The sequence below is a fragment of the Cucurbita pepo genome, chromosome 16, assembly GCF_057944985.1.
Source record: "Cucurbita pepo subsp. pepo isolate OVF chromosome 16, ASM5794498v1, whole genome shotgun sequence".
Lineage (NCBI taxonomy): Eukaryota > Viridiplantae > Streptophyta > Magnoliopsida > Cucurbitales > Cucurbitaceae > Cucurbita > Cucurbita pepo.
This window is the reverse complement of record NC_141813.1, coordinates 616,111-627,546: the sequence shown is the minus strand read 5'-3', so window position 1 is coordinate 627,546 and position 11,436 is coordinate 616,111. Positions and strand designations below refer to the sequence as shown.

The following is an 11,436-nucleotide window of genomic DNA, read 5'->3' as shown; positions in this document are numbered from 1 at the left end:
TAAAAAAAAAAAAAATGTTAGGAATATCCGATTAAATACACGAATATTCAATTTAATGGATATATAAATTTGTCTCCCAAAGTACACATAAATTTTAGAATATCCACCAACTTTGTTTTTTTTTTTTTATTTTAAATTGGACAAATCATGTCTAGGCTTCTCAGACCTATTTTAAAATGTACAATAAGGGTGTGACTAATCATCAATTCTTCCTACCTCGAGTTACATGATATTTAAGGTTTCATCCAACCTTAGTGTTTTTGACCCATTTGGCATTTTCAGGGTATGCAAACTCCTCTCACCTAAATTTTGTATGACTATAGGACAAATCATGTCTAGCCCTGTTAGACATATTTTAAAATATACAACATAGCTGTGACTAATCATCAATTCTTTCTACTTCGAGTTACATGATATTTAAGGTTCCTCCAACCTGACCCATTTGGTATTTTCTTCAAATATTCGTAGGGAATGCAAATCCAAATTGGCTTAACTGACTCCGGATTGGAAGTATAAATAAGAAAAAGTGGTAAAATAAAATTTGGGGATTTGATGATGATTATTATTATTATTATTATTTGGTTGGAAAACATGGCTTTAAAAGGGGGGGGGGGGGTTCGTCTTGGAGCAGTAGAGAGAGAGAGAGAGAGAGAGAGAGAGAGAGAATGAAGGGTGGGTATTGTGTGAAGGAGCAGAAGGCATGTGTGGGATGGGTTGAAACGTATTTCAAGGACTGTCTTTGCAATCTGAGAGACGACATGTCGTTCGGGTTCGGCGTTGTAAGTCTCCTCTGTTGGGGCCTCGCTGAGATTCCTCAAATCGTCACCAATTTCCGCACCAAGTCCAGCCATGGCGTCTCTATCCTCTTCCTCCTCACTTGGGTCGCCGGGTACTTCTTCTCTCTCTCTCTCTCTCTCTCTCTCTCTCTCTCTCCTTAAAACGCCGCCGTTTCATCTCTTTCTTTGTCTCGCAGCGATGCGTTTAATCTGCTGGGCTGCCTTCTGGAACCTGCCACTGTGAGTCACTCGGTCCAACTCGGTCCAACTCGGTCCAACTCGGTTTGGTTTCTTTCTTTCTTTATTTTCCACTAATTTCTTTCTTTTTTTTTTTTTTTTTTGCTTTTATTTCAGCTCCCCACTCAGCTCTACACAGCGCTGGTGAGTACCCTTTTTTTCTTCTTTTAATTCCCTTTTCCCTAATTTAAAATTAAAAAGTAATTAATTTCTAATTATTATAAAATTAAAAAATTAAAATATATATATTTGTGAGGGTGATTAGACATGGGTGTCTGCAGCTTTACACAGTGAATACGATAGTATTGGTTCTGCAAAGCGTTTATTATGATTACGTCACTAGAAGGCGCAGTGACCGCAAGACCAAATCTCACCAAACGGTACCGTTTTATTCCTTTTATTTTTTTTTTAGAAAATTATGAATAATAGTGCTATATGATCGAACCCATTTGTATTACCCAACTCAAATCATAAATACTGAGAGATTATATGATCGAATAGGGTTACAATCGGATTTGAAAATTTGCTCGGTTTGCTGGTTGATAATTTGTTGGTTGGGTTAACCGGATCATTCCAAAAATAGGGTTATAATTTAATACTATCTTAATAATTACAATTAAGAATATTGACTATGTAATGTCTTGTAAATTTAAATATTTAATTATTTAGTTTTTTAAATTTTAAATTTAGAATTTTTTTTTTTATTAGATTAAAATAAAAGAAAAATAAAGAATAGACCAAAAGTAAAAGTAATTGTTTTGTATTATGACAATGAAAGGCGGCGGAAGAGGAAAACACGCCGTTAAAAGGCAGTAAAGGCGTTAGCTACGCCGGAATTCCAATTCCCAAAGCTTCCCCGAAGGCCACTCCACGCCGGGAATTCTACTTCACGTCAGCTCGGTCGTTGGCCGGCAGCGATACGCCGCCGTTTCGGGCGTTTCTCCGGTTACCGAAAAGTGAACCCTCCGCTCTCGGGAACGACAGCTCATCTTCGGACGATGAATCCGAAAGTGGCGCCGTGTCGTCCAACTCAACTTTTACCCAGCCGAGGCCCATTCCTCGATCGGTTACCTCTCTTACTTACCTTCAGTCATTCAGCTTCAGTAATTAAAAATTACTGTTCCTTTGGTTTGGTTGTTATTATATTGAAATGATTTGGCATGTTTCAGGTTGGTTATGGCACGTTTTTGGCAGCTTCAGCAAATTTGCCTTTCCAAAGCAAAGGCTTCTCAGATGGATTTAGAGGAAGGAAGCTTTTACAAGTAAGTATTTATGATTTATGATTTATGATTTATGATTTTCATTTTAACAAATAAATTAAATTATGATTTGGGTAATTTGTTTTATTGGTGTTCGTTCCTTGGTTGGGTTGGGTCGGGTTGATACATTGTTTAGACTCAACCCAATTGTTCACGTTGTAAATGTGAGATCCCGCCTCAGTTGGAGAGGGGAACGGAACATTGCTTATAAATACTTGAAAACCTCTCTCTACGAGATGTTTTTTTTTTAAATTGTGAGACTAATGACACTAATGGGCTAAAACGGACAATATTTGCTAGCGGTGGGCTTTGACGGTTGCAAATGGTATCAAAGCCAGCCACTGATAGTTGGTAAGGACATTGGGCTCCCAAGGAGTAGATTGTGAGATCCTACATCGGTTGGAGAGGGGAACGAAACATTGTTTATAAGGGTGTGGAAACCTCTCCTTACCAGACACGTTTTAAAACCGTGAGACTGATGACAATACGTAATGGGTCAAAGTAAACAATATGTATTAACAGTGAGTTCGGGTTGTTATAAATTGTGATACTGGCGATACGTAACGGGCCAAAACGGACAATATTTGCTAGTGGTGGGCTTAGACTCTTACAAATGGTATCAGAACTAGACAGTGGACAGTGTAGTTGGGGGTGGATTGTGAGATCCCACATTGGTTGGAAAAGGCAACAGCTAACGAGGAAGTTGGGTCTCCAAGTGGGTGAATTGTGAGATCCCACGTGAGTTGGAAAAGGGAACAAAGCATTGGTTGTAAGGGCGTGGAAACCTTTCTCTACTATACGCGTTTTAAAACCATGAGACTGATGACAATACGTAACGGGGCAAAGCAGACTATTTTTGTTAGCGGTGGGTTTGGGCTGTTACAAAATCGTGATATTGACGACAATATGTAACGGGCCAAAGCGGACAATATTTGCTAACGTTAGGCTTGAGCTGTTACAAATGGTATCAGAACGGGCCAAAGCAGACAATATTTGCTAGCGTTTGGCTTGAACTATTACAAATGGTACCAGAGCTAGACACCGGACGGTGTGCCAGCGAGGACGCTAGCTGGCCCCAAGGGGGAGTGGATTGTGAGATTCTACATCGGTTGGTTGGAGAGAGGAACGAAACATTAGTAATAAGGGTGTGGAAACCTCTCCCTACCTTTTAATATTGTGAGGCTGACAGCTACACGTAGTGGGCCAAAGTGGATAATATTTGCCAGTAGTGGGTTTGGGCTGTTATAGTAAATTTTTTCAATCAAAACAACAGAGATATAATTGTACCGCACGCAAAAATTATTTTTTAAAATTAACAATAAATTCGAGTGTGTTTAATTTAACTTAATCTAGTTTTGTAGAACCCATAAACTAACTCAACTCAAATAAGTTCATAATCCAACCCAACATCAAATTTTTCGGGTTATTGAATTATATAACGTGTATTTACAGGAACATGCAACCCATAGCGGGTTTGGGCAATTCTTGGGTTGGCTTATGGCTGCTATATACATGGGTGGTAGACTTCCTCAGATTTGGTTAAATGTGGGTATCAAATTTTGAATCTTTTTATTCTTTTTAATTTTTATTATTATCCTCAAATTTATTTATTTTATTTTCTTGCCAGATCAAAAGAGGAAGTGTGGAGGGGCTGAATCCCCTCATGTTCGTGTTTGCGTTGGTTGCCAATGCCACTTATGTAGCAAGGTAAGGTTCGTTTTCTCGATACCGACCTCGATATCGATTTCGGGTTTTTTGATATCGTCCTCTCGTTGAATGAATGCAGTATTGTCGTGAGAAGTACGGAATGGGATAAAATCAAAGCTAACATGCCGTGGCTGCTCGATGCCGTTGTTTGCGTCGTCCTCGACTTATTCGTATCCTTTTTCGTGATCCTTTTACACTATGATTTGGTTTGAAATGTGAAGCCTTAACTCAAACACCCAATAGATAATTGTGCAGTATATATATTACAGAAGTTTTAGAAGGAAGAAGCAAAGTGGAGGAAGAGAGTATGAAGAAGCAACAAAGCATGCAACCTTGTGACCAATTTAAGTAAAAATAATGCCTTTTCTTCTTCATTTCTTGCATTCAGTGGCACAAAATGGGTCCTTTTGGCCTCTTTACTGAGTGATTCAAGAGGCTGCTAATGGAAGGTTGAATATTCTTTGTACTGTTCTTGAAGGTTTCTAGACTTGTTTTTAGTTTTAAACTCTTGAAAGGGTGTTGTGATGATCCTTTATGGGAGTTTTATGTTTGTGTTGTTTGGAGTTGAAATGCAAAGAATGAATTTGATTTGGGTTTCCAAAATAAATCCCAAAAGCCCAATGAAATGGTCCTTATGAGATTATGGAAGATAGAAATATCGACTTTTGAGATCATAATAGTTACTGGGCTATTATCGAACTAGTACTCGGTATTACGGTTTTGCACATTACTCGTGGTAGCCATAGCACTCTGCTCATTTACGAATTCTTTTCTCGGGTTGTTGAAATTATCACTAGCATGAAGAGTTATGAACAAATTATTCCAAAAAGAGTAAATGAAAAAGTTATTGAGATTCGATATCCATTTTACCTGTAGGATTGAGGCTTTGTAGGAACTCACTTCGAAATGGGGCGAAGATTGCATATTTGGACGAGTGAGGGAGGAAGTGAGGGATATTTTTTCCCGTTAGATAAATGGGGTTGATGGCCAGATTATATTTTTGTTTCAGTCCCCATCCTCACAAGAACGCAGAGAAAATAATCTTTAGACTTTTAATTAGAGTTAGCTTTACACTATACAAAAAGATAAAAAGTTCATTTTCGATGGTATAATTTTAATATTATAAAAACTTCTCATCTTGTTAGCTAAAAAACACCTTTAATAGCATTTTGATTATTGTAGAAGAACATTGTCCAATTCGTTTATGGCATTTTTAGGCTCATTATGATAGCCAAGCCAAAGTTATAGATTGTAGGTGACTTCTAATAGCATTTTCTTTGGTTCACGTTACTTTGAGAAAAGATTTGTCACGATCCAATATTTTACTATGGTCGAGATTCAAAATGACAATAACGTGTAGCATGTATGCATGAAAACTTAAAAGAAGACATCATTTCAAAAATAATTTATTTCATACGAAATAAATCAATACATGACCAGTTTTTGACAATGAAAACATGAAAAACTGTGTGTACAAAAAGAAAGACCAAACTGACGCCCTAGGACATGCTTTCCTCTGTAACAATCCACATCTCTCAACACGCCCTCTATTGACTCGACACCTCACGCACTTGAAAAAGGAAGATGTAGCATGGATGAGTGTTAATCCCTAAGAGGTTCTTATGTCGAGCTGTAATGACGGGTGTCTTTCTATGAGGCGCTACCTCTGCATGGCATTCTGAGACTATATGGTATCTTACCTAGGGGTGTGCTGAGTGACACAATCGCGCTTTCGAAGGCAACGGACTAGCGATTGTGCGGCACTCACTTTCCAGCGACAAGTGAGCTTAAGCCAATTTGTTCTTGCATCGCCTACGGTCAAGCGACGTACGATCGAGCCTCTAGCCTCGGTTTTAAAAGAAGGTTTTAGAAAACGAGGAGAGAGAGAGATTTTAGAAAACAGGAGAGAGAGAGATTTTAGAAAGAGAGATTTTGGAAAGAGACGTTATATAAGCAAGCAAGAGAAAGACAACAACGGCTTAGCATATATAACCTTGGGTAGGGAGAAGTTGACAACTAGTCATATTCCCCTATAGTACATTCTGAGCAATTTTAAGTCTGGCAGGCCCAGACATGATATTTTTGAGGCGTCATACGCCCTAGAATTACAAAAGAAAAAACACTAGAATGAAAAGACATGACAAGGGTTGGCTTGTCATGGGCATGCGGCCATGGGCAACATGCCCTGGACGAGCATGATCGTGATACTGAGTACCTCCTAGGCCCATGATAGTACCCCTTATTGGGGGGAGGGCGCGATCCCTCCCTTTCCAATGTAGATAATGGGTTGTACGACGTGGAGACACGTTTCCCATGCGAAATGGCTAGGAACAGTGAAAACTGATCAGGAACCCGTGGTACTCCCACGAAGCTCTATACTGTTCACACAACTAGCACCCTAAGAACACTCCTAAGGTACTTCGTTGCCGTGGTGATTTGTTAGGCTCTTGGGGAAAGGATAGGCATAAACTCAATAACTTGTCACTCTAACCACGTATCACTAGGCTTACTATAATAACGTTTCATAAACATTATCCTAATGTACAAACATCAAGCATTAATCTGGCGTACAAACATCAAACATCTAGATACATCATACACGGTTCATGCAAAATAAAATAGGCAAACATGCTCAATGGGGCGATAACGTCCATCAGCACCCGGAACGCAGAGTTCACAACTTTTCCATCCTTCTTTCAGCATGAATAAGCATATACATACTAAAGGAAGCATAAAGCATGAATAACTTTCAATAGTACTTCATCTTATCACCTAAGCTCATATCATGGAAAATCTAGCCATCTAACGTTCTTAAACTAGCATGCATGCATACTCAAGCGATTCCTACAAGTATTTCTTCCAAAGTTTCGTGTAGGGACTACAAAGTTGACCATACCCTTTCGCTTAGCGTTTCTATTGCAAGTTATGTGTTCAAAAGTATTGATTTTCCTCAATTAGATCCCTATTCACATAAAAACGTGGTTAAAATTGAAATCAGGACAAAAATCGGGGAAACAAAAATCGAACGGGCAAAAAACAACATCTCAAGTCTACTTGCAGGTTTCACGCGCGTGTGCTTTCTGTAGTCGTGGGTCGACGATTTGGTTCGGGTCAGCCGGTTCGAATGGACCATGGGTTGCTACGGTTTGGGTCGACTAGTGGAGCATGGGTCAAGTCAGTGCAGTAGCAGACACATGTCGCTGAACGAGTGGAGTCGCGTTGCTCCAGGCGACGTTCGACGCATATTGCCGTCTATTTGGTACACGGAGACCCTACCGTCGGTTGACACGTGGTTCGCTAATCATTTCTCTCTCCTGCAAACTGCAATATGGAACCCATTTCCTATCAGATTTTTTTATTTTCTCATTTTCATATCTTTCGATTAAGAACTCAAATCACGTTGATTCTTTCATCAAAGTTTTAGATCATGTTACAAGCTACATTCTGGTATTTTTTTTTCTTGAATTTTGCTTCCATACAAAATGAGATTTGAGCATCGAAAGAAGGTAAATCTCTTGCTTACCGTTCTTGGAAGAACACTCTCGAATCTTTCATTTCTGGCCAAGTTCTTCACAGAATCAGTGGAATCAGTTCTTCACAGAATCAGTGGAACGTGTATTGATGCGACTGTCTGCTCGTTACTGCTGTCTAGGGCCACGCTGGCTAAAAATGCGTTTGCGCCACTACGAATCATCTTCCTGGCCTTCAGTGCTGTTATGACGCTTGGGGATCTTTTGGAAGTGGCTCCCTTGTATGTCAAGCTATTCCTTGACGGGAGTCTAAGAGTCACTATTCGAGTCTCACAATCTATCAGAGCGTGATTCTCGCCTAGCCAATCCATACCCAAGATGACATTGAAGTCTTGCATGCTTAACACTATAAGTGCGGCTCTTATGACATGTCTTGACACTGTTACACAACCTTCCTTAACTCTATGAGTAGCCATCAATAGTTTGTGAGTAGGAGTAGACACTGATAGGGTGATCTCTAAGGGTTTCTTTTCTAGGTGTGCTAGCTCTACAAATTCTTCATATACGAAAGAATGTGTAGAACCCGAATCAAATAACACCAAGGTAAAATGACCGAAGACAGGTAGTGTACCTGTATAACTGCGTTAGGCTCGTCAGCTTGCCTAGCTATGGTTGCATGGGATACAGCTCAACCATGCTGATGTTGAGCACCTCGGCTCCTCTGATACTTCTAAGGGCAATCTGCTACAAAGTGCTCTGTTTGGCCACATCTGTAGCATGTGTATGTTTCTGCTCTACACTTCCCTAGGTGAGAACGCCAGAAATTAAGAAAAATGGTTTTGTTCTGCGTCGGGGCTTTCCCCCACTTATCAATGCGGCTGCGGGGAGGTCTACCAGTTTTGGGGTGGCTCTAGTCTGTCCTCTTCTCCTGAACTGCGGTGTGAGATGTTTGGGTTGATCTTGACTGCAACTTGTCAATACTAGACATGTCAATGAGGATGGCCACTAGGGGTGTACATGGTCCGGGTTGGGTTAGGTTGAAGGATTTTTTTGATCCAACCAAAAAGTTCGGGTTGGTTGGATTGGTAACCCAACCCAACCCAACTCTCTGTTTTCGGGTTGGGTTTGGGTTGGTTCAAAAAAAATTAAAAAAAATTAATTTGTATGACCTAAAATGATAAAATAATTACCACCTATAAGCTTCTAGATTAAAAGTATCAAGCTATCAAGCTCTCTATTGTATTCATATTATTATCTATAAATATGTAAATGATATGCAATAAATTAATTCCAAAGTTACCCATCTAATTAAATCATTTACATTTACAGTCTATAATCATTCCACAAAATGCTTAAAAATTCACCTATAAATATGTAAAGAATATTCAATGAATCAATTCCAAAGTTATAACATGGAACAAAATGCCTAAAAATGCAAAACTATCCAACCCTCTATTGGATTCTTAATTACTGCAAAATATAAATAGCATCTTGAAAGTTAGTTACATACGTTTTAAGCTTGTTTAGAAAAAGCATATTGTAACTTCAAATATTTTACTTACATTGAAAAACAATTATTCATGCATGACATTGGTGGAGCTTGAGGGTCTTAAATGATCTGAAAAAATAAAATATAAAGTGTGATATAATAGTATAGAATACATATTAACAAATAGACAATAAATAGATTTGGATTTACATGTCTCAATCTTAGAAAACATCTCAAAATCTTTAAGTTGTTAAGGAAGATCTAACGATTTTGTATAGATCCAATTTTGTGTACATATCAAAGCTTCCACGGTTTTAGGTGTCAAAGAACTCCTAAAAGAATAAAAAATCGTCCTATCCGTACTAAATGCTGATTCATAAGATACAGTCGACACTGGAACGGCCAAAACATTTCGGGCAATTTTTTTTATAAAACTCTATATTTAAACTCATTTGCTTTACACCATGCCAAAACATCAAAATTATCATCAAGTTCTTCACTAGGGTCAGATAAATATCGATCCACATCATTTTTTAACTCAAGTGAATTTTGCTTTTCTCTTCTTCGTTTGTATCTTGATAATACTAATATTGAACTACTCAAATTCACTTCTCAATTGTGTCCATCTCCATACTCATGGATTTAGATGTGGGTCTTGATTCAGATTGATGATGATCTTGAGCATTATCATAAAACTTGTAGTATCGTACACACGAATTAAATAATTCTTTATGCTATCCACCATCACTTTAGCGATAGCATCTTCATAAATATTCGAAAAGCAAAATGATTGTAATCCAATTTGTAACGAGGATCGAGTACCACTGCTATGAATATCAACTCATTAATTCTTTCCACTGAGCCAATATTTGTCATATTAACTTTCTGCTGTGAATATCAACTTATTAATTCTTTCCACTTAGCCCAATATTTGTCATATTAACCTTCATATTTGAACTCATGTTACTTATCTTTGTAGTGACATCATAGAAAACCTTAAAAAACTTTACAAACATTGCAACATTTTTCTAATCATCAATGATTGGTGACCCTACTTTTTTATTTCCACGATCCCGTCTATGAAGTAATCAACATAATCTAATTCTTCTTCCTCTAGTACTTTGAAAGCTTTGTCAAATTTCAAGGCATGATCAAGCATCAAATGAGTGGAATTCGATCAAGTCGTCACATCCAAACAAACAAGTGCTTTACATTTAATTTTTTGTTGTCCAACACGATCTTTAAATTTTGTCAATCTCTTGGGGATGATCTAACATACCTCACGACATTGCGAACACTAGAAATGGAGTCATTCATTTCTTTAAGCTCTTCATTCACAATCAAGTTAATTATGTGAGCACAACACCTCATGTGTAATATTTCTCCATCTAAGACAAGTGAATTCCAACTTCTAAGCCTTCTCATAATATATGAAATAGCTATATCATTGGAACTTGCATTATCAACTGTGCAGAGAAAACCTTATCGATTCTCCGTTCTAATAAACAACTCTCAATAATCTTGCCGCCAATAGTCTCTCCCTTGTGGTTAGCAACTTGACAAAAGTTGAGAATTCTTTTATGCAAATTTCATTCTGAATCAATAAAATGTGCGGTGATTACCATGTAATTAATGTTTTGCAACGAAGTTCATGTGTCAGTGGTAAGACAAACCTGATATGAACCAAGAGACATCAATCATACAATATACTTCAATGAAGATGTGAAGAAAAGGTTGTCAAAATTATCAAAAGATGTTTCAATTCATGCTACATTGAAGAAGAATGAAGTTCGATTGTTGTAAATTTTGGGTGGGTTACAATTTAGAGTTATTGTATTTTAAGACTTTTTATTTAATTTCGGTTACATTTACATAATGGCTAATTATGGTAATTAAGTATGAATGTTACAACTTTTGGTATGCCTTTAATAGTTTCATTTTGAGGCTATATAAAGTCATGTATGTTGTATTTGTAAGCAGACTTGGAAAATGTAGTAAAAGAAGCATTTGTGCTCTTCTTTAGCCATGGCTAAGTTTCTTTGCAACTCTATGTAGTTTAGGTTGCATGTAGAATCATTCAAGCTCGACATGATCAATCTTGCTTGTGGAGTGATTCGAATCTCAATCAAGTGTTCTTGTCTTGAGATATTTGATCAACAAGAATCATTGAAGCTAGACATGATCGATCTTGCTTCTGGAGTGATTCAAATCTCAAACAAAGTGTTCTTGGCTTGAGATATTCGATCAACAAGGTAATCCGAATCTTACCCCCCTTGTAGTTGATTTCCTTATCTTATCAAAACCCCTCCTCGAATCACTAACTAAAAAATCTTTCAATTTTTTTTTCTTCTAGACAGAGCTGAAATATATCTTTAGCAATAGTTACTCTTGACAGAGGGTCAAACTTAGGACATGCAATACTACAAAACAATTTGAAACCCTCATTCTCTACAAATTTAAATGACAACTCATCCATAATTATGATCTTGGCACATGCT

At 37.7% G+C, this 11,436-nt stretch overlaps 1 protein-coding gene across 1 annotated transcript; it reads left to right on the top strand.

The window, feature by feature from the left end:
* Positions 1–628: 628 nt before the first annotated feature.
* Positions 629–4,605, top strand: LOC111777197 (PQ-loop repeat family protein / transmembrane family protein). Its single transcript, XM_023656676.2, has 10 exons — positions 629–889; positions 974–1,016; positions 1,131–1,157; positions 1,295–1,393; positions 1,792–2,079; positions 2,183–2,275; positions 3,725–3,817; positions 3,900–3,979; positions 4,059–4,149; positions 4,223–4,605. Exons 1-10 carry the CDS (start codon positions 666–668, stop codon positions 4,316–4,318), a joined length of 1,134 nt encoding a protein of 377 aa, XP_023512444.1. The 5' UTR covers positions 629–665; the 3' UTR covers positions 4,319–4,605.
* Positions 4,606–11,436: the final 6,831 nt, after the last annotated feature.